General features: G+C 47.1%; 8 protein-coding genes across 8 annotated transcripts; 1 reads left to right on the top strand and 7 right to left on the bottom strand.

Moving 5' to 3' along the window:
* Nucleotides 1-251: 251 nt before the first annotated feature.
* Nucleotides 252-819, bottom strand: BC939DRAFT_455110 (uncharacterized protein). Its single transcript, XM_051556150.1, has one exon. The coding sequence runs from the start codon at nt 633-635 to the stop codon at nt 366-368; it is 270 nt and encodes an 89-aa protein (XP_051410972.1). The 5' UTR covers nt 636-819; the 3' UTR covers nt 252-365.
* A 285-nt stretch (nt 820-1,104) lies between these two features.
* On the bottom strand, nt 1,105-1,605 carry BC939DRAFT_504212 (uncharacterized protein; the record flags this gene model as incomplete). Its single annotated transcript, XM_051560495.1, has 1 exon — nt 1,105-1,605. The coding sequence occupies one exon, from the start codon at nt 1,603-1,605 to the stop codon at nt 1,105-1,107; it is 501 nt and encodes a 166-aa protein (XP_051410971.1).
* Nucleotides 1,606-3,329: 1,724 nt separating this feature from the next.
* BC939DRAFT_455108 (uncharacterized protein) lies at nt 3,330-4,164 on the top strand. Its single transcript, XM_051556149.1, has one exon. It carries the CDS (start codon nt 3,447-3,449, stop codon nt 3,750-3,752), a length of 306 nt encoding a protein of 101 aa, XP_051410970.1. The 5' UTR covers nt 3,330-3,446; the 3' UTR covers nt 3,753-4,164.
* A 612-nt stretch (nt 4,165-4,776) lies between these two features.
* Nucleotides 4,777-5,464, bottom strand: BC939DRAFT_398460 (uncharacterized protein; the record flags this gene model as incomplete). The annotated part of the gene is made up of 2 exons (XM_051552427.1): nt 4,777-5,090; nt 5,242-5,464. 2 exons carry the CDS (start codon nt 5,462-5,464, stop codon nt 4,777-4,779), a joined length of 537 nt encoding a protein of 178 aa, XP_051410969.1.
* A 495-nt stretch (nt 5,465-5,959) lies between these two features.
* BC939DRAFT_529871 (uncharacterized protein) lies at nt 5,960-11,434 on the bottom strand. Its single transcript, XM_051561537.1, has 3 exons — nt 11,323-11,434; nt 11,190-11,254; nt 5,960-9,443 (listed from the first exon to the last, which is right to left on the bottom strand). The coding sequence occupies exons 1-3, from the start codon at nt 11,323-11,325 to the stop codon at nt 6,098-6,100; spliced, it is 3,414 nt and encodes a 1,137-aa protein (XP_051410968.1). The 5' UTR covers nt 11,326-11,434; the 3' UTR covers nt 5,960-6,097.
* A 5,106-nt stretch (nt 11,435-16,540) lies between these two features.
* Nucleotides 16,541-18,000, bottom strand: BC939DRAFT_201309 (uncharacterized protein). Its single transcript, XM_051550618.1, has one exon. It carries the CDS (start codon nt 17,646-17,648, stop codon nt 16,725-16,727), a length of 924 nt encoding a protein of 307 aa, XP_051410967.1. The 5' UTR covers nt 17,649-18,000; the 3' UTR covers nt 16,541-16,724.
* A 190-nt stretch (nt 18,001-18,190) lies between these two features.
* On the bottom strand, nt 18,191-18,828 carry BC939DRAFT_201237 (uncharacterized protein). Its single transcript, XM_051550616.1, has 2 exons — nt 18,651-18,828; nt 18,191-18,561 (listed from the first exon to the last, which is right to left on the bottom strand). Exons 1-2 carry the CDS (start codon nt 18,727-18,729, stop codon nt 18,362-18,364), a joined length of 279 nt encoding a protein of 92 aa, XP_051410966.1. The 5' UTR covers nt 18,730-18,828; the 3' UTR covers nt 18,191-18,361.
* Nucleotides 18,374-20,626, bottom strand: BC939DRAFT_201287 (Alpha/Beta hydrolase protein). Its single transcript, XM_051550617.1, has 7 exons — nt 20,174-20,626; nt 19,914-20,079; nt 19,753-19,820; nt 19,567-19,664; nt 18,999-19,443; nt 18,651-18,892; nt 18,374-18,561 (listed from the first exon to the last, which is right to left on the bottom strand). The coding sequence occupies exons 1-6, from the start codon at nt 20,388-20,390 to the stop codon at nt 18,816-18,818; spliced, it is 1,071 nt and encodes a 356-aa protein (XP_051410965.1). The 5' UTR covers nt 20,391-20,626; the 3' UTR covers nt 18,374-18,561; nt 18,651-18,815.
* Nucleotides 20,627-21,365: the final 739 nt, after the last annotated feature.

Here is a 21,365-nt window from a genome sequence, read left to right as displayed (position 1 = left end):
TTTTCGAGGAAAAGGCGCGAGATAGGTGCGGTTGGACTCCGTAGGAGCCGAGGCCCCTATGATAGCGATTGTGACAGTGGCGTGCGAGTCGCGGGCTTTGATGACATATTCGCATTGGGATGACAGACAGTCTGAATTGATGCATTCGACTGTCCAGTGAACGTTTGCAACCTTGATTTCGCATGATGGACCTAGCGAAAGCAAAAGATGCATGTTTTGGACGAACGATATTCATCGGTCATCAGTAGCGCCTATGCCCCCCTCACATCTTCTCACCGCCCCTCTTCGAGTGATCTCCCAAGCGCGAACCCATACCGATGCCAACTTCACCTATTTATTTGATAGGCTGCACTCAGGCACCGTCTTCAGACAGCAGTCAACGTGCCGGACATCTTTCGAATTCGATATGTATAAAATATAGCTGCAGTTGCAGCGTGTGCACCAAAGAAAATATAGATCCGGGCACCGATGTGGGTGCTTGCACGGTAGAGGGTGCTGATGCCGACGACACTGGGTGATAATACCGCAGCGATTTTTACAATGGCACAGGACACCAGGTTAGCTCCAGCTCCGTAGTGAACGTAATGGGACTCCATCATAAGCGTTCGTCGTTGACGTTCGCTGCTGGAGGCCATGGACGGGAAGACTGCTTCATAGGCACGAGTTATGAGTCATTACTTGGTAAAGCAGTGGCGCAGGCGGCGTTGAGGGTACTGAGCTGACAGATTTGACATTGTTGGAAAATAGATAAATGCTAAGGTTCAAGAGATTGAGAAGATGAAGAGCACTACGCGGGAATGTGGATGGGTCCAAAAGAAGAGTTGTTGAAGGTAAAGTCGAAGGTAAAGTCGAAGGTGTGTGGGCATGGTATATTGCTCTTCATAGTGTAACTGAGGAGCGAGGGCGCAGTGTATTTTGCTATTGAATAGTCGATAATTGGAGACACTTCGATGACCAGGCCAAATTGCGTAAGCATGTACAGTGCAAATCCTTTATAGTGGAAATTTTTTCCCTTGTAGAGGAGGAAATGGTTTTTAGTATTCAGTTTGATTCAAAAATATATGCCAACATATATTCTGATATGAATATATCTGTTTACAAAATTTATAAATTGCCATTCTCCTCCTCCTCCTCCTCCTCCTGCTCATAAACCTCCTCATCGTCTGCCTTATGTGCCTTATACGCCAGCAATTGGATTCGGTCCAGAGCGGTTTCCGCGTCGGAAGCTAGGTGAGAAAGCACGCGCATAGATTCGATAGATACGGGGTCATGGCGTCCACGGAACATGGACGTTGCTTCATTGATAGTCCGCCAGATAGCCGACATGTCAGACGGCCTCTTTTTCTGTGGGCTTGCATCAGACGATGAGCATTCTTCAATTCTTGTAACGTCGCGAGAACGAAGAGTAAAAAGGATTCTGTTCACCTTCCGCTTCGGTGGAATCACATAATCGTCATCCAAATCATCATCATCATCATCGATTTCATCCTCCTCAATAAAGTCGCTCTCCTGGTGCTGATTGAAAACGTGCCTGAATTCTTCGCTGTTTATGACGCTCATCGCAGCTTCATGAATCGACTCTGAAAGTCCATCGCCGTCGCACATACTGAGGTAGTTGAGGACGGAAATGTCCTTTTGCTAAGAAATGGCGTCCTTGTTGTTCGCGTATTTTTGTTCGAGCTCCTGTTGAAGGCATGTTACTTCATCCTCAAGTGTCACGACGCCAAGCTCAAATACTAAAAACCATTTCCTCCTCTACAAGGGAAAAATTTTCCACTATAAAGGATTTGCACTGTAGAGTACTTTGTGGGCACTCTTTCCCTCCATCAGACGTATCGCTGTCAGTCTTGGCTGTTACGAGCATCGGTGCAGAGCGACATTCTTCTGGGCATGATTGATATTTTGATCTGTCTCTGGATGTATTTGCTTTCTCGCACCGTCCTTCAGCTCTGGACTGTCGTGTTTTGCGTTTCTGCCGTTCTGTGAGATGACTAAATTTCACTATGGCTTTATGATATTAGAAATCGAATCTTTTGTTTGTACGCATGAAATAGACCCTGCTTATTGAACCATAAGCTTGACACATCCTCTGTCTCTGTCATATTGTCTTCTAAGCTGATAGAGGCTAACGAAGGGAATCATAAGGGTATCGGACGGTTTCAGGCTAATCATCCTCTTTCAATTGCTAATCGGTCCAATGAAGAAAAATAGAGAAATATAAGGCGACGAGCATATGTTATTTAGTTTGATGATTTTCAAGGTCCCTAATTTTAGGTTGTAGGACAATTTTAATTGGTTATGCGAATGTGCTGTGCTGTGCTAATTCGTTTCGCCCTCTGAACCTTGGAGCTTGGTATGTTTTTGGGGACGGAATGCTCACATCTCAGGGATAGGGACAGGGGCAGATGCCTCTCCGTAACCGTGGATACCCTGGTGGACAGAAGAGAGGGCGTAAAGGAAGAAAAGGAAAGTGGACACAAATGAGGGCGTTTACCTGAAATTGAACGAACAGAAAGTTCTAATAGACCTGCATAAGTCCAGGATACAACAGCCCAAGTTAATTGAGTTTTACTAGGGATTCCCATAAAGGCACGATTGAATGGCTTCAGTTGGACCAATGCCATGCCATTATGGATATCTCTTATGAGCTTGAGGGATATTCTCGGGCAAGGGACAGACAGATGGAAGGGACGCGAGGGCGAATACCGTTCTTTTGGAGCGCCAGAGGTTCGATTCACGCCCCCCTGATTCTTTGGTTCTTTATAGTAAAAATACCGCGACAGCCCAATTCTTCATTACGCCTTTGAAGGAAATAAGGGTTATAAACATGGTGTAACGTGTACAGGCCTTTGTACAATAATTTCTATACGTGTCTGTAGTAGCGGATATTTGTGGAATAGAATCCTAGGGCGAGGGGAGATGTCAAAAGTTTAACAGCCTGGACAATCCATACATATTCCTCATGGCTCGGGACTCGGCGTAGAGCGAAAAAAACATGTCCATACGATGCAACAATTTCCTACGATTTTATGGATTCATTGACTCATATCTTCACGAGAAAAAAAGTACCTGCGAAGTGAAGGCTTGCACGTAAAGTAAAAGTAAAGGATGCAAAGGGAAGGGCGCAATATAGTTTCGCGTCAGAAAGGAGCCATTAAACCAATGAACGCCAACCCAACAATGAGATGCTGTTCTACATAGATTTTACTTGGCCCGCGTTGCTCTTCTACTGTCTTACAGTGACCAATCATCCTGGATTCTTTTTTTCCAGAACAGCAGCGCGACTTGGGGAAGAAAGATTATCTCGCAGCTATAAAGACCAAGCACTCATCCTCCTCTTTTTCTTCCTTCTCACCATCGTCATCATCAGCCAATATAACTCCATTCCAAGCCCCAAGAAGCCCTCAAACCTCTACACTCAATCTCCTTTTATCTTATTCTCAACCATGAAGTTTTCCACCATTGTCGTTGCCGCTCTTGCCTTGGCCGCCGGTGCCATGGCCGCGGATCCTACGACTACCACCACCACCACCACCACTACGGCAGCCAAGACCACCACCTCGGCCATTAGCTCGGCCTCGTCCCCGCTTCCTCCCAAGACCAGCGCTACCACGACTCCGGTAGTCCCCGTTACCACGACTCCGGTAACCCCCGCGCCCACGACCACGAAGCCTTCGGCTGGAAATAATGTTGTGGTTAACTCTGTCGCCGTCGTTGCTGGTCTCGGATTTGCCTTGGCCGCCGCTCTCTAAACGAGAACGCCACGTGCATAAGCAAGCAAGAATAGCTCCAAGAAGAGGACGTCAAAAAAAGAAAAAGAACAATGAAAAAGGAGAAGGAGAGAAGGAAAGATGGAAGGACTGAGTTGCTAAGAGGTATTAATTATCATTTTTATCAGACCAATTATTTCGCTCTGAGCTTCTCTCTTCTCCTACCCGGCACGCTACCGCCATGTCTTTCATTCTCTTTTTCTTTATCCTGTTTAATTTTTGTTGTTCAACGTAGAGTTTTAAAATGAATGTCCACCATAGTTAGTTTGTAATAAAAAGCTTGGAACCTTGCACCAGTAAACCTGCAGCTCCATTCTTGTCTTAATGTTCATTGGTGGCTAGATCAGTGCTAGATACTAATGGTAGTAGAATGGCATGCCTGGTCAAGAGAAATATAAGGGGTATATTTACGCTGCAAGGCGTTACTATACCACTGAATCGAATCATATCAACGTGATCTTCGTCAAGAAAAGGCTGCGGACCAAAAAATTATTTCATATATTTCATTATGCCTTCCATGTCGAACTCTCGTGTGATGTACGATCCAGAGGGGCATTGTATCATTCATAAGGCAAAGCAAAAGGGGGCCTCCTTTACACACTCAATGCGCTTTCGTAAAATATGATACGCCAACAATTTAGAGGGCAACTTGGATATCCATCCCCATCTACTTCATCTCAGCACCCTGTATACGATAGCTAATAGCACGGCTCTTGGCGCGCGTTTTCCAACAACACCATAAGCGCGCCTGAACGTACCGTTCAAGTATTCGCACAATTTGCTCGATATAATTTACTCCGCGCGTATCTTCGAATCGCATCTACACATTCATATGTTTTGCTATTCATTTCAATCTTCTCATTTGTGTTCACTAGTAATGTATTATTAGGTTAGGAGAAAAAGGAAAACTGCAAACTAACTTCCATCTTCCAGCCCAAAACAATCCAACAGCTTTGTTGTTCATATCCGCCACGTCCCATTTTCTGTCCCGTGCAATTTCATCGTGTTAACGGTATAGATGATCAGCCTCGAGGTTTCGTGCCAGCTCGACCTCCCACTTATCACCGTTCGCCAATAGCTTCTCCTTATTATATAACAGCTCCTCGTGCGTCTCGGTCGCGTACTCATAGTTCGGACCCTCGACAATCGCATCCACAGGGCAGGCCTCCTGACAGAAACCACAGTAGATACATTTAGTCATATCAATATCGTAACGGGTCGTGCGACGCGATCCGTCCTCGCGGGGCTCTGCCTCGATCGTGATCGCCTGTGCAGGGCAGATAGCTTCGCACAGCTTGCATGCAATACAACGCTCTTCGCCTATGTGTTGCAGATCATACAATGTTCGGTTAGTTTGTTAATGCACGTATAATGAAGGATATCATGGTGGAGTTCTAGACCAGAATGACCTCGTGGCCCTAATCTCCGTACTTCAACATCAAAGACAAAACAATACTGACAGTTCAATTACCTGAAGGATAGCGTCTCAATGCATGCTCGCCCCTGAACCGTGGGCTGAGCGCACCCTTCTCAAAAGGATACATCAGCGTATAAGGGGGTCGGAAGAACGACTCGAGAACAACCCACATGCCGCGCACGAGCTCCGTCAACAGCAAAGACTGGGACGCCTTGTCTAACGTGCTAGGTGCCTGACCGGGCGCGAATCGGGTCGAATGATCATCCTCTGGGAACATTTCCCGATTCGCTCGGTAATCGTTCGTGTTCTGTGCCGGCGTAACGGACGAGACGTGGAGCGAACGCATTGGAATTGTGAGCATAGAGGGGGCAAGGACTCGAGACGAGACTAATAAGAGATAGGAGGTATCCAGATAGAAAGGAAAGGGCGAGTCAATCTTGATGTGATAGTGTTCCATTGGGTCCAGCAAGCGCTGGTGCAAAGAGTCCGTGATTCAGGATCGGGGAAATAAATTCCGAGGTCATTTATGTTGAAATCGGAAGGAGTGCGGGGAGTTGCAGTCGGTAGGAGGGAGGGTTGCGGTACCTCGGGGAAGAGTAGTTGTTGCCCTGACAGTAATCTGGCGGAGCATGGTGTGGAGTATATGTTTGGGGAAGAATGGGTTGATGGCAAGTGCATGCGTTCGACCTCTGACCCATTCGGCACTACGGCGAGAGATCTCCGAACTCAGTCGGGTTGTGCTGACGGGTGGTAGATGACTATGGTCGCAAATGCTGTTGTGCACTGCACAGTTCCCAAGTTCGCGCCCCGAAGAGAAGGGGAAAAAAGGGGGGTTGGAAGGTTACACGCCAAAAACTTTATCAAGGTTCAAGGTTCACGCGTTTTTTTCGCAAATTAATCGAAAGAAGATCTACATCGATACATCGGATATGTTCTTATGACGATTATTCTTCCTCTCGGCCACGACAGCAGCAATAGGAGGATCACGCACAGCCTCCATTAACCATGTACCAGCTTTGCATCGACTGCAGGAGGCGCCTGACGCGGCCATCTCTTCCCTCACCGGCACGTAGAAGCAAGCTGTGCATCGCGAATGGTGATCCAAGTACTGCTGCTTGCATGTCGCGCAAAGGATCGCATGTGTACCCCACGTCCTCGGCAACCGGATCTCGCCCGTCTCCTGTGCAGCCTTCCACATGGCCTTGTCTTCCGCAGAGAGCTCCAATCGACAAGAGGTGCAATCAGGATCAACAGAGTCCTCCACCGCAGACCCATCCACCTTGCTTCTCCGTAAGACACGCCCAGGCAACGACTTTGATGATTTGGGAAGATTGCTAGCTTCAATCTTTTGTGCCTTGCCTTGCTGCTCGAGTCGGGCTATGGCCTCCTGACGCCCCTCTTCCTCCTTTTCACGCTGCTCGAGCTGCTCCTGTTCCAGTCGCTCTTTCTCCTCGGCGTCTGCACGTGCTGCCCTTTTTTTCGCTAGCGTCTCACGTCTCTTCTGACTGATATAGTCCAGCGCAGATTCGAAAAAGTTGGTTTTGTCAGTGGTCACAATCGTGCTCGAAAACGACCTGGCCCGTGCACGAGTTCGACCGCCAGACTCCTGATGAGGGGCATTGTTGCCGCTGCTGAACTTGCCGTCTTCATTCATGTCGCTCGTGCTCCCTTGGGGGCCAGCTCTAGCGCTCGGCAATGACGAGGAGGTCGAGGCATTAGTGCTGGATGCGGATGGGTTTGTCACCCCTGCCTTGGTAGTGTGATGTGAGGCCTTGGTGACCGGAATTGTAGCAGCCACAGATATCCTTCTGTTCGTATTCAGTGCCTCAAGCGATGTCGAACGAGACTCAAACTTGTCAAGCGTCATCTTGCTGTCCCCATCCATGCCCTCATCTCCAGAACCGCTGTCGTCACTGGTTGTATCAATAACCTCGTCCTCCTTCCTCGTGTTCTTGCCTCGCGACCAGACCTTCTTGTTACGTCGAATACCATCAGACGATAATACAGCTACCGAAACAGGCGTGTTGGGGTTCGTCCGCATATGGTTTACTGGGACGGACTTTTCCTCCACAGACTTCTTTGTCTTCGAAACCATGCTTGGTGTTGTCGTGGCGGTCGTCTGTGCTGAAATATGTATCTGTTCTGCAACCTTGGGCTCAGACATGGTTTGTTTCCTGCGGATCGATTTCCCGTAAGTAGTGTCGCGATGGTCCTCCCTCTCCTCCCCGCTCGACGAATCCTCATCCCAGGATCCTGCAGGCTCATGGCGATAGCGAGCAGGGGCGACTTTTGCTCTCGCTAATGCTTTTGTCGACGCCGCTGTTGGACGAGGCTTCTGTGTCTTGTCTCTATGGATCTTGCGCCCAGCCTCCCTCTTTCGATCTCTTCCGAAGATCTGCCTCTTTCCCTCGTCCTCTTCATCATCTTCGTCCTCCAGTGGTGTACGCCTCTCGTCGTCCTCATCCTCGTCTTCCCTCGAGCTCGCCTTGCTGCCTAGCCGTCTCCTCTCCTCCATCTTTCTCTTGCGCCTTTGCTTTAACACGAGCTCGATGTCCTCATGTGCCACCAGATTACTGCCTCCTCCATGACTAGTCCTTTCCGATCCATGCGCCCTGCTTCGGGTCGCACGTGTTGGCAATGAGCGATTCGTGGCTGATGAAGACGCGTCCATAGGTTTGGATGTTCGATGACTCGCCGTTCCGGCTGAAATTGCGGCTGCATTGCTGAAGCCATTCGATACCCCCGAAATCCTTCTTTGTGTATGCGATGACGCTGGGCTGTACTCACGGTCGCGTTCCTGATTTAATTGATGCAGCTGCTGTTGCTGTTGAAGGGTATGTTGCTGCCTTGCAATCGCCTCATGTACGACCCCCTCGAGGATATTTAAGTCCTTATCATGCTTACCGACCACCTTGTTCACGACGCATTCTCTTGTCGAAAAGTTCTCCCACGACAACGGCAAGGACCTGGCATCAATCAAATCATTCATCGTAACCAAGGACTCTACCGAAACGGCATTCGAACTCGCCCATGTCAGCGACGCCAGCGAGGATGAAAGGGACTGGTTCCAGGGCAATATAACTGGGCTACCATATCCGTGATTCGCTGAAGATTCTGGAATGTCCGGAGAGCCCAGCCGTTGCAGGTCTGAACCAGATGAAGGTACTGGAAAAAAGGCGTATCCTGGACGACCTGACTCAATGGACTCCTGGACCTTACGAATATCCTGCGTCTGCTGAAGTTCCAAATTCGCGCCGCTGTCGCCATCCGGCTGCGTCTTGTAATCATCCAGGTTCTTAAGAATCTCCACCTGCAGTTGGTCCCCATGCTTCTCTCGTTGGATCCTGAGCGTTATGCCGGGAATGCGTTCCACTACCGAAGGGTGAACGGGTATCGCTTGCTTCCGCTTCCTTCGTCCAGCAATCATCTGTCCTGGCAGAGATATTGCCGAAGCGGTAACAAAAGACGATGCCAGACTGGAAGCGGAAGAGTTGAGCCCCGGCTCATTCGGTGATTGCTTAGAAAGATCTGTTCCTGATTCACCACCTGTCTGGTTCTGATTCCGTGGATCCGATGGAGTAAGCCGTGGGGATGGCGTGAAAGGAAGGGCTGGAGAGCTGGACAAGGAACGCTCGTTCGATTGCGCGAGGTGAATAGCGAGACCGCCATGGCGAGATGATGAGCTCGACTGGAGATGAGTCGACGTTGGTTCTGGTCCTGGTAACCGCATATCGTCGTCGCCGTAGCCGCTAATATCGCTGTTGCTTATGTCTGAAATCCGCCTTGAGCGCTTCATGCTGCCAAAAGACCTGTCCCCCAAGGAAGCGTCGGCTGATGCTGTATCTCTGCCCCTTTCACCAGTACCATTACTGCTAGTATTGGCACTCGAATTCCGCAGATGTCGACGTAGAGAGTGGCGCTCTGGCAGCTGAGGTTGCGATCGATCTTGACTGCGACCCTGCTGGGAACGTTTCGAGGACTTTTTGTTCTGAACCTTTAGTGATTTCTCGCGGTCCTTGCGTTCCTGGGCTAGTCTCTCGCGCTTATCGAGCTCCACTTGGAAAAGATCAGCCAAGTGCTCGTTTTCATGATAGGTGTCCATGGTCCGCTGGAAGGCCTGGCGAGAGATGGTCTTGGCTCGCTCATCCTCGGGGCTATAGACGTGATACGTGATATTGCTGACCGGCAGCTGATAGGCATGATCTGACTGCATGGGCTGTGTGTTATTACTGTTCGGCAATGTATGTATGAAAGTGCTAATGAAATTAGGATATCAACATGCGTTAGAAAGAGGGCATATAAGAAAGTACCAAATTCAGAAAGCGAGTAGTCATCCCACTCCCGCAGCCTTCCTTCTGCTGTGTACCCTCGACTGACTGCAATATATTGGAACGATGCAAAAAAGAACAAAACAGGACGCGCCCTGGCTGAGCGCGGCATGATGATGCTGAAGCCGATGATGATATCGTTGCTAACTGACTGGGCGATCGAATGTCGCCAATGACGATAATATCTACGACGGTTCACCTAACCCAACCCGCGTTGGACTAGCGTTCAGCTCCCTGTCATTCAATTCCATCGTCGTTTTTAATGCTGTAAATGAAAATGATGGAACGGCCAGGCAACCCATAACCGCCGATAAACCAAAATTAAACGAGCTGATTCACTCTTTGGGCACAAAAGATTACGAGGGTTCGTTTGCACCCCACGCTGCAGCAAGGAGAGAGCCCGCTGTTGCCCTCCTCCTGGTTAAGAATTGCTTAAGCTCGCTCCCGCCCAATCCTCCGTCTGTTCCGCGACAGAATGATGGGAGATAATGCTCGGTAGTTGAGGTGAATGATGGCCCTAGAGGACTAAGAACAACCTCAAGGTATGCTATGGCAGGTTTCTGTTTTCAGACGCGTACGTCTTTCGGAGTATGGAAAAAAAAAAGACAAGTTGCTCGACCCACGTACCCTTTTCAAATTATATCGTCAGCTGCTCTGTCTTATTTTCATATACCAGAGGGAGAAGAGCTTCAGCAATATTACAGTATTTCCACCCACACGACGCTTTTGTTTCTGTCTTGTAAGTAAATAACATGCGCGAGAATTGAATGAAATCGTATGAGCCGATATCGTTGATAAAATCGCTGCCGTGACCCCAGAGACACCCAAAAAAAAAAGGGTGTTCGCAACCTCTCATTTTGTTTTCATTACAAGGGAGAGGAATGTCCTGCGCACATGTCCTATACAAGAGCCTTCTTTTTCATTCCTGACTTAGCTCGCTGCCGCTGCTACTCTCGTCTTTTGTTAAGCACGTAGGGCACAAACCACAAAGCAGACCTAAATTGATCACCGCCCTTCAGGCATGTCCCAGCCCCACCAGAAAGATAAATTGCGTCCAATAATCCTTCGAAAGAGTTGCTTGAATTCAAGCTTTATCTCTTGCTACACAGTCGAGATAACTCGGTCCGAAAGAGTTATCCGACTTGCTGCACCTAGAAATAGGATGGTAGCCCGCAGTCAGCTTGTCCCTTTAAACGAACAAGCCCTTCAATCTAGTATGAATTGGTTTGGCCAGCTGACCATTTCGGCCATCTTGCCATTTACAAACTGCTTCCAGAACTCAAAAAGACCGTACATCACCTCAAACTAACAACGCCACCATCTCCGTTTCTGACAGCTGCTTCCTCAGTCCCATAATCATTATAAAAAAATGAGCGGTCGCTGTATGTCGAGACACTAGGCTTGACCAGCACTACTACTTGCTTCAGCTGTCGAAATCCCCCGACTTCATATGTACGCATGCATAGCTCAAGACAACCCTATACAGCTGATTCCCCCGGAGATTTGGCTGTTGGATCCTTACTCTAACCGACACTAGAAGTTACGAAGTAATAGGGTCGGTCAGGAACATATGCGACCGCGGATGATTATTTTCTTTTGCTTAGCAAGGCTTTATTTTCTGTAATCAACAATGGTTCAGATAGATAATAAACAATGCTGCTTTGTCTTTCTTACCCTGTGCGCCGTTTTATGAACTGTACGTATGTGAGGGGGATAGCTGTTACGATGGCCAAACACGTCTAAATATAATAAGCAATGAGTAAAGAGTATATAGTTTAGGTATTCATTAGTATCACTCATTCATTACCATGCGCGCAGAGGGACAGAGTGTCGCTCAATGTTGAGTCCAGTCAGTCGAGAGCACCAACAAAAAAAAGGGTGAAATTTAATACATACGGAGGTGCGATACGAGGGATAGAGTGAAGAATAAGGAAGACGAGAGAGGAAAGAAAAAATATTTTCGCAGCCAAAGTTCATTTTATACCAATCCTCTCACCCCGTCCCACTACGCCACTCACACCATTGCCTTCCTCGACTCTTTCTCCCTCTCTTTCTGTCAATATTGATGGGTCAAGAACGCGTGCAATTGCTCCTCCTCAAAGTGTTTTTGAGCGTAAATCATTCTTCGCTTTCGTTCAGTTCCATCTGTTACTCACTTCATCCTTATCCTCGTCGTCAGGGTGGTATTGCCTTGTTCTTCCTCCTCGCCAGGTTCCATAGACTTACAATTATGGGGTATTATGTTGCTCCGGACAATAGAAAGCGAAGGTGTCCGATATCTCTCTACAAAGCAGACATTAGAGAGATCTGCTGTAGTTCAGCCATTGAAAACAAAGCAAGGGTCGGTCAGTAAGCTGCACCGCTCTCCGTTGCTTGGTCAACTCGCAACTGCCAATATGCCTATTATCGTATTTCCACAATCCCATCCGGCCCTGTAGTCCACAGCAAATACCCGTGAGTTTTTTATACCATCCCTGCCAAAAAAAAAAAAAAAAAAAAAAAAAAAAAAGGACTCTTGTGCTTTGTATTGTTCCGCAAAGTTCGTAATGGCCTCTTCGACACCAAAATACACTGCTACAGGAAAAAAACAGTGGATGCCGCTCCGCGCTGAGAGTATTGCCTTATGTCTTGAGTATACGCCTTGCAGAGTCACCATCCATCCTTCGGCTGACCATACCATGATCCAAACGTAGAACATAACCTTCATTGCTGATTCTGACTTTAGCCAGGCTATTTTTTCATTTTTCTGTAGTATCGAATAGGTGTGCCCGTTTCGGCCTACTCCTAGGTTTTCTGTGCTTTATCGTTTCCTATTGCCCTTTATTGAAGCACAAGTTTTCCGAGTATAATACGGCAGACGTGAAACCCTCACTCTATGCGACTTTGATGATGGCAAGGTTGCGGAAAAAGGCACCAAACCCCATTAGAGGATAGCTGTTTATTTTTATATGCCAATGCTCTTTGCCTCAGCCAGCATTGCCTTCGTTTTTTGTAACTTCAAACAGATCTGACGAAGTTTTAGGGACTCTGCATCATTTACCCCTGTTGTCGATAAGTAAAACATCCCAAAAACATACCTTGCTCATGCTACAGTCTTTGTGGTCCATGCCCTTTTTCTGGGCTTGAAGAAAATAAGTTACACGTATCGCTGACAAGGAGCGTTTCGCTTTGTAATTCTCTTCATAAGGTTCATTGCTGTAAAGGCTTTCCAATCACGGAAAGCAACAACTTTCAACTCTACAGGTCTGCAGAGATTGTTGTCTTTCGTCCTAATATACGAATTGATTAGAACAACGGACGAAATCGTCAAGCGTATCAAACGTCCCCATTACTATCCATGACGCCGCTATATTGCCAGGACAGCTCCTCTCAAGTAAAAGCAGATGTTACCGGTGTGAGCGGTGAAGCGCAAGGACGATCATCAAGGGGGTGTGTGTGTGCGCAAAGCAAAACTTCAGCATGGCCTACCGACGTAGTGACGTGAACCTCCAGTCCATTTATTACCCTCATTTATCATACTTTGTCAAGTCGCAACGTTGACCGCAGTGCGAAGATCATCTCGCAAAGTTGGTCGTATTACATTTTGTGGAACTCAATCCTGCACGTTCTAGACAGGTAGATTCGCGTAGCGACAGCAATGCCATTGCTGGTCACTTAACAACAACGCCATTGCTGGTCGTTTAACAACAACACTATTGCTGGTCGTTTAACAACAGCGTCCATCCGTCCCTGAGACATATATCGTACAGCAGCTGTAATCGCAATAAAGACGGTTGCCAGCACAAACGTACGGCGCTCCATGTATCTTCAGCACAGCTTTCGAAAGAAAAAAGAAAAAAGAAAAAAGAAAGACAGGTAAGGAAGTGTCAACTCTTCCCGCTAACGCTGCAAGTTCGCCATCCGATTCAGCCATCACTCTTTATGTTTCTGTTTGTTGCAACATCGTTCATTGACATGTTTGTTTTGTGGTGGAACCATGAATGTACTCCGCAGGTACAAGAGCCCGCGTAAGTTTACCCTTCCACGCGAAAATGGCCGATTTCCCATTGATGCCTAGATAGCGGGCCTTTCGCTTTGCTTAGGACGCATGCACACATTCATGATTAAGACAGCATTTGAGGACGCCTTACTGTCCGTCTTTCTGCTTCTTGAGGATCGATAGGTATCTTTGTTGATTTTGAAAGGATCTGTTGATGATTTTTTTCTTTTTTGTTTTTCGTTAAACTCATCAGGTTGTAAACGAATATGACGAACATCTTGCGGTTAAATGAAAACGCCCCTCGCGTTGTCCTTTCCTCTGTTTACTGTTTTGTGGGGCAATAACTGTCGACTTGATAACAGGAGCAATTACTTACATGCTCTCTTGGGATCGTAAACGATATGTGTAGCATTCTATTCGCTTGAGACGCATTTACAAGTATCGCACTTGAAGCGGTAGTGTCTTATGTCTGGGGTTCTGCAAACGAATTATCGTTTTATGATACGTTAAATTTATTGTAGCGTTTGCCAGATCAGATTCCGTTTCAGAGCCTTCTGTCGCAACTTGGAGTCGCTGGGACAGCTTTTCATTATATTACTGGTTTATACCTATGTTGTTTGAGACTCTATCTATCTAATGTACAATGGACAGAGTTCTCAGACTTTTCGGCTCATATCATGGTTAGTTCTTCTCGAAATCAACCCTCACAAAGCTTCGTAGCCCTTGATGCTGGCACTACAGCTAAAAAGAAAAACTTGGGATTTGTGAACGTCGCGATGTAGAGCGATAGTTTGTGCCCAGTATGATCAGTATGATCAGTATGATCAGTATAATCGATGGAAGCGCAAAACGCGGATTAAAAAAAAGTACCATCATGCTGCATGAGCTTCCCGTTTTTTGTCACGCAGAAATGACGTTTGGCAATGAAGGAAAGAGGAGGAGGAGGAGGAGGAGGAGGAGGAAGGAGGCAGCTGAACCCCCGAAATCCTAGGGAGACCTTGAACGCAGAATCAGCCCTGGGAATGAAACTTCGATTATTCGTTCAGGTACTTGTGGATATAGATAATGGTGATGGAGTTCAATGCAGTAGGCGTATTGAAGGGAACCTTGGGTACTACACCGCTGCTGCTTTGCTCAAAAAAATAAGGTCGTGGTCATCAGCGCGAAAAATTTACAAGTTGCTCAAACTGCAGTCTTTCCCGGTCTTTAAACGAACAAACTCAATTTGTGTCACACTATTTAAAGAACGATGCCAACCCTTTTAATGATCGGAATAGAAGAAAGAAGCGATGCGAAGGGAAAGGAGTGGAGGTTGCCCCACGGATGGGATGGCTGATGTTGTTGTTGCTGGTAAATATTCACCTTTACTCTGCTGCGGTGCTCATCCCCACGTATGAGCCCTCCTACGTAGGATGCAAGCGGTCCAAAAAAAAAAAGAAAAAAAAAATCCTCATCGCTCGTGATGATAGCGACTTCCGCAAGCGAACATTCCTTATTTCTTTTGTGCGACTATGCATTTATTATAATTTGGCTCACTCCCGTCAATGATGTGCTTCACTACCTAAAGTGGACAGGACTGAAGTGTACTACGCTTTACCGACTAGCAGGTTCTCGACTCATTCTGGGTGCGGGGTATAGTTTGGCAGCTGCATTTTCACGACTAGACTGTCCTTCGTCTCCATTGTGCAAGGGCGGGCCGCTGTTACGTCCGGCAATTCTACTCTTGGAGCAACCACCTTGACGTTCGCTACATGCAGTAAACAACAAAGAATCAAGGATCAATTACCTCTTTAAAATACAATGTATTTTCTTTTTTTCCTGCATTCCATAATCCTATCCTGTAGCATGTATTCATCAGCCTCTCTGAAGAACCACCCACCGCTGGCCTTGGTCTTCACCATGACCACTATCCAGTGTTCGAATCAAAGTATCCTGATTTCATGCTTGGTGACAACCCTGGCGACGTCGACATCATCAAACTGATCGCTCTCTCCCATCCATCTTTCGAGACCGGTCATCCGCTCCTCAGGAAAACACTCAAGACCTCTTTGACCTAACTGGCGTCTTGCTATGACTCTCCTTACCCCAAATCCGTCGAATCTCCATTAACGTAAACTGCGCTCCCAAAATCATGACTTCCTGGTCCTCATACTTGCTACCCTTTACATAGGGACCTAGCCGAATGATCAATGGTATAACCTGTCCAAGCGTAACAGTATCGAAGACCATAGAGACGGATACTGGGGGAAAATTATTTCTCCCATGGCCTTCCACCCTGAGCGGCTGCCCGGTTGTGTGCTCACTGGACGTTGAAACTCCAAAGCCGTGTTTGACCCAAGAGCGCCTGTGAATAGTCGAAGAAAGGAGGGACGGATCGATCGTCGCTGTGAACGTAGTTGCGTAGTGACTTTCGACAATGACGCCAGGTTCAGGATGGAGGACCGGGAATTGCTGGTAGCTTTTGGCGTAGACCTGTTCCGATTTTAGTCCAACGATTAGAATGATGCATACGGATGAGGTATCCTCTACTGTAAGATGTGGCCGGTAGAAGAGGAAAAAGAACTACTTTATCTATGTTGCTCACGTTGACACCGTATGTGGTCTCTAGAAAATTGTAAATGTAGATTCCCCTCTTGTTTACGCATAGGCTCGATGGCAGTGAGCGCCGGAGACTTGAAAGAGATCTCTGCATTATCAGTCTTGTAATGTCTTTCTGCATCAGAGGTGATAGTTTTCTGGATGCTGATGGGGGTCGGTGGTGTTTTGTAAAACAAGATAGACGCCAGCCGGCCACCTCGATGGATTTATCTCGCGCACTTGGATCGTAAATGGTGAGATGTCCCTAACCATCTTATCCAATGAAATATCCTTCCTATATTGGGAGTTCTGCAACTAAAGAGTGGGGGTTATCTTTGTTGTTGTTGCATTTCATCTCGATTTTTTAGACCATTAGTCTCAGAGTCGAGCGGTGAGCCTATAAAGTGGAAACTGTGCCGTTACCCCACGGCGAGGTAAAAGCGGAATAAGGAAAATGAGCCGACAAGAAGACAAAAGCAACGGCGCATCCAAGGCCTGTTTATTAGGATGATAACATTGGAGTCGAACTGTCATTTCGAAATTTTATAGTGAAATAGGTACAAAGAGTGTGCATTTCAAAACAGCACACAACTGTAGGTTTAATAAACGAATAGAGAGGAAACTAGGTCTTGATCTCGTTAGCTTAAACTCTTTCACACGCTGGGGAGCCAGATATGCCTTCGCTGGACAATGAATAGACTGGTAGGACATCCTCGCTTCCTCCGGGAGTATATCGTGGTACTAAAATCTGGACGTCCACTATTTTGAAAAAGCAACAAATACAAGGTGTCGATATTACGTTCTTCATACTTCAGACCCAAAGAAATTTCAGGATCACTAGTACCTTTGGTTAAATATTCCTTTGCCTGGAGGTCGTTCTGCCTCTCAGCCTTTATCTTCATCACTAACTTCAACGAGTGCGAGATATCCATGAACTTTGACTTGGTGTCCGCTGCCACATCTGGGCTGGTCGGCATAGTCAAATGCACCGTTCTTTCCCAGCCATCTGTAGAGCGGGGCCATCCATCCTTCATCGGTAGCGTCATTACATCCTCTGAGTACTTCCAGATAATGGAGTGCGCGGTCGCTCGTCCCACAACGTTCTGCTTCAATGCAAAATATGCTGCCAGCACGACAGGCAGTTGCCCTACGTACTTGCTCTTAAACTTCAATTCGCTCATGCGAACGGTCACAGGCACGACTTGGCCCATCATCAAGGTCGACGAAGGCAATGTCAGCTTAAGAGGTGAAGACTTGCTTTTCATTCCATCCCAGGTATTCTGATTGACGAATGGTCGCTCGATTCTCAATTGTGTATCAGGAAGGAGCGCTGAGTTGAGGACCCAGACCTCCTGAGTATCCGTCAAAATTGGTGCAAGAGCGCCCATGGTGTATTTGCTGAATGTCGCCTCAAAGCTGTACTTGACCCAGCCGTAGCCCTCATTGTGTTGTGTTGTCCTTGCTGAGGATGGCCAGAGCGGATCGATCGTGGACCCGACGAGCCTGCTGTACTTTCCTGCAGCCACTCTTCCTTCTTTTGGGTGCTTCAAGTCGGTATTCCAGCGCCTCCTTTCCATAAATTGATCACTGTCGACATAGACGGTGTAGCAAGTTCGGACTAGTTATAAAGATTTGCTGCAGACATTAGCCTTTAGGCTCTTGCTTCATAACACAACTGCAATCGGAACTAAAAGACTCGTACTAGGTGCCCGGTAAGATGCTTGTGCCTTGTAGTTGATCTCGACAATGTTTCCGATACATTCTACATCTGTCTCCAGCGTCACTGTCGCGCGGATGACAATAGGGCGCTCGAGAGTACCGTAAAAGACTGGCATTGGTTTGAAGCCGATATTGATAAACGAGTCAGCATGGACTTGAATCGAGAGGCGCATATTCTCTTTTGACGACGGTGCCCCCATAATTGAGTCGAGAGTTGGCATCTTTGGCATATTGGTCGATCCTTTGTTATTGCTATCGTTGTTATTGTGGGCAGTTGCTGTTGAGTAAATAAGTTACTCCAAGGGATTATCGCGGGTCTTTATATAATAATTACAGTCGACTTCGGGCTCGTTTTCCTCAGACTATCCCGACCGTGTGATACGCAACCCACATGAATACACATCCGGGTCCTGACAGGAGCAGGTGATGCTGATTCAGATTGTCAACTCGAGTTACACATAAATCTGCATGTGCGTTCGATTATAAAGTCGACAGACCGTGAGACAGGCGCTCGCGGCAACAGACATATTTTATCTCAAGTGTTTGTTGCTGTGTAACGGAAATGTGCTTACTAAAGAGACCAATCCCATTCCACAAGTTCATGAATTTGAACCTTCTTCCTGGCGGACGATTCCTTGGTCTTTCGATCGAAGTTGAACGTCAACCACTCTGCACTGGCAATGACAGTGTACCAGCTCCTAGGCGAGGAGAACACTTGGAAGCAGTGATGACCGCCCGGTACCTCGAGGTAGTTGAGCGACACGTCCGATTCTATACACCGAATATCGAGACTGGTCAATATACAAGACTATATTTCATTTAGACTGCGCATTCAGTAATGTGAATCGCGGGAGCCTTACTTTTTTGAAACTCGTGGACAAAGTCGCGTGCAGATTGTACTGGCGACATATTATCAAGATCCCCACTAGAGATAGTCATTGATGATTAGTATGATCGTTAAAAGTAAAGTAGCGCGTTCTAGTCATTATCAGATCCAGAACGAGCCGAGTCGTGCAATCAAGTACTTACTGCACAACCAGGAATGGAACCTTTGAATCTTGCACTCTGAAAATAGGCGAGTGCTCTGTCAAGAACTTCATGTCTATTGTCCGAGCAATGCACGGAAAGAAGGAGTAGTTAGAAAACATACGTTGTATGGTGATCTACTTCAAGATAAGTGGCAACAGACTCAAGGATTTCACACTTACTTTCTGGTGACTCTGCAGATCCTTCACGATGCGCAACCTGTTTGATGAATCGTCCTCTAGAACCAGAATAGTTCTGGTTCTTCAAATCCGTCAAATCCAAAGCCGCACTTTGAGGAACACATCCCTGGACAGTCGTATCCACATTCTCAAATCCAGGCTGAAATTCAGGCAGATTGGGTGTCAATGCCATGAGCGCCGCCAAATGTCCGCCCGAGGAATCTCCGCCCAGAATAATATTTTTCGGGTCGCCACCAAAGATTCGGATCTCATCTTTGACCCAGCGAAGCGCACGCTTACAGTCAATCAACTGCGTTGGGTATCCAGCTTTCGCAGTGAGACGATAATCGATCGCAACTACAATCCACTCGCGTGCAATCAGTTCTGTAAGAAGGGGTCCCGTAAGCGACTTGCTACCGCTTGTCCATCCGCCGCCGTGAATATATATCTATGACAGAGTTACAGAAATACGAGCGTTAGGCACGCGAGTCGCTTCTAGTCAGCTATCCGAATTGCCAGCACATAAATGAGAAGGTCTTACAAAAACGGGTCTATCGTCGCCTCCTTGTACTTTGTTCGGTTTATAGACATCCAATGCCATCTCCAGTACAGCCTTCCAACCATCCGATCGCAAAATAGCGACTTGCTCATTGGGCACCCAGTAAGGAACTAAAAATTCACAAATCAAAACCGGTCAGAAATATAAGCACATCCCTGTCGATTCGCCAATAGTGTCAAGTCTTCAGTTTCAGCTTACTGTTTTCATAGACGGTGCAGTTCTGAGGTGAATGAAGCGGGTTCAGGAGCTGCTTCCAGAACCTTGGCCTATTACGCAAAGTGGATTTGGGCTCAGGGGATCAGTACTCGATATAACATCCAACCAATGGGAAATTCAGTTATCCATTGGCGTATTCTTACGAGCTAGGTCCTGGGAGATCAATACGACTCTTGCTCTCTTTTGAATGCTGATCCAAGAATTTTTCTACGGCGCCTTTGGCGTCGAACGAACGCTTGAACAGGTACAGGAGCCCAACCGCCGAGATCAGGTTGACATAATTGAAAAATCGCACCATCGCCGATTGACCTACATTTGCAATCAAGGTTAGAGCAGGGTCCATTCACTCAATTCCATGATATCCACGATGCAACAACCGAGAAATAAAACGTACGAGTTGTACCAGTAATGCCCAGCCAGAAATAGAAGAACGCATCCATCAACACAACCGTTAATGGCAATTCAGACATATGATTGTTGAGCAAGGAGAGAACCACATTGGCGGTGCGGTTCTTCGTGGGTAGCCCGGTGATGGCGACCCCTGTCAAAATTAGAACTGACACGGTAGATGCAGCATAGGCAATTGCCCATGTGGATCGTACCAAAGACACGATACCCATGATATCTAATGACTATGATAAGGACTGGCTGATAGATCGATGGATATACGAGAGTCGAGTAAGAGGTATCGCGGTAGTATGAAGATGCAAAGAGAAGATGAGAATACAAATGGGAATGAAGATGAGGATGAGAATGAGAATGAAGAAAGGGGGAATGCATAAAGGTCGGCTGAAATACTACCGAGAGAAGGACACTGCAAGGACGGAGGCATGTGCGCATCCTGTGCCAAGCCTAGCCAGCCAGCGCGCACACGCCAGATGTGTTCATTTTATTTTTATACCAATATATACCAATACTTGATCGATTCCGTCACTCCGGTTGGACTCCGCTCGCAAACTTCTCCGTCCATATCCAAGTGCGATCGACTTTGTCGGATGCATGTTACCCTTATCGCCCCTGGATACTGTGGAACACATGTTGGATAGAGTGACCCATTCGATGCATGTAAAAAAACATAATGCATCCTCCAGTAGGCTGAGCAGACGGCAGCAACTGACAAGGTCGCGTCGCAGAGCATACCCACCACTACTTACAACGGCTGTTGTCCCAAATAAAAAATTCGCTCACAGTCAAACGCCGCAATTAAAGCCGATTTCATTGTTACGACATGATATCTATTCCCAAGTTGAGGATAAGAGGCGCGCTGGTCTTACGTCCGACTGCTCCGCATGGGAATCCTGGAGAAGAATCCCTAGTAGCCATAAATAATTTGTCGATATGATCTGCGCGACCTTTAGGATACTTACCGCTCCAGCTCTGTTTTCGTGGTAACTCTTTATGAGCGCTGAGATAGCTCTTGAGCTATAATTGCAATATATGTTCTGGTGAGGAGACGAACTGGCGATGAGAGCTGTGGACAATACACCGTAAGAGCTATCAGTTGAAAGGGCTACTTGGTTGTATAGCGCACACTTATTGACTTGTCGACATGTGGGTAATATCAATTGCACGTTGAGTTATGGTTGCACAAAGAT

Source organism: Gamsiella multidivaricata (assembly GCF_025024155.1).
Source record: "Gamsiella multidivaricata strain RSA 2152 chromosome Unknown BC939scaffold_43, whole genome shotgun sequence".
NCBI classification, from domain to species: domain Eukaryota; kingdom Fungi; phylum Mortierellomycota; class Mortierellomycetes; order Mortierellales; family Mortierellaceae; genus Gamsiella; species Gamsiella multidivaricata.
The sequence above is the reverse complement of the archived record's forward strand: the minus strand, read 5'-3'. Positions and strand labels throughout refer to the sequence as shown.

What these genes read in the sequence shown, in the direction of transcription:
- BC939DRAFT_455110 (XM_051556150.1), bottom strand. Translation starts at nt 635, where the DNA reads ATGGCCTCCAGCAGCGAACGTCAACGACGAACGCTTATGATGGAGTCC.
- BC939DRAFT_455108 (XM_051556149.1), top strand. Translation starts at nt 3,447, where the DNA reads ATGAAGTTTTCCACCATTGTCGTTGCCGCTCTTGCCTTGGCCGCCGGT.
- BC939DRAFT_529871 (XM_051561537.1), bottom strand. An exon ending in TTCATAAAACGGCGCACAGG is followed by an intron (nt 9,444 to 11,189) that starts GTAAGAAAGACA and finishes TAATTTCATTAG; the next exon opens with CACTTTCATACATACATTGC.
- BC939DRAFT_201309 (XM_051550618.1), bottom strand. Translation starts at nt 17,648, where the DNA reads ATGGAAAGGAGGCGCTGGAATACCGACTTGAAGCACCCAAAAGAAGGA.
- BC939DRAFT_201237 (XM_051550616.1), bottom strand. Translation starts at nt 18,729, where the DNA reads ATGACTATCTCTAGTGGGGATCTTGATAATATGTCGCCAGTACAATCT. An exon ending in TGTCCACGAGTTTCAAAAAA is followed by an intron (nt 18,562 to 18,650) that starts GTAAGGCTCCCG and finishes TTCGGTGTATAG; the next exon opens with AATCGGACGTGTCGCTCAAC.
- BC939DRAFT_201287 (XM_051550617.1), bottom strand. Translation starts at nt 20,390, where the DNA reads ATGGGTATCGTGTCTTTGGTACGATCCACATGGGCAATTGCCTATGCT. An exon ending in TTTCTGGCTGGGCATTACTG is followed by an intron (nt 20,080 to 20,173) that starts GTACAACTCGTA and finishes TTGCAAATGTAG; the next exon opens with GTCAATCGGCGATGGTGCGA. An exon ending in ATGTCTATAAACCGAACAAA is followed by an intron (nt 19,444 to 19,566) that starts GTACAAGGAGGC and finishes ACTCTGTCATAG; the next exon opens with ATATATATTCACGGCGGCGG.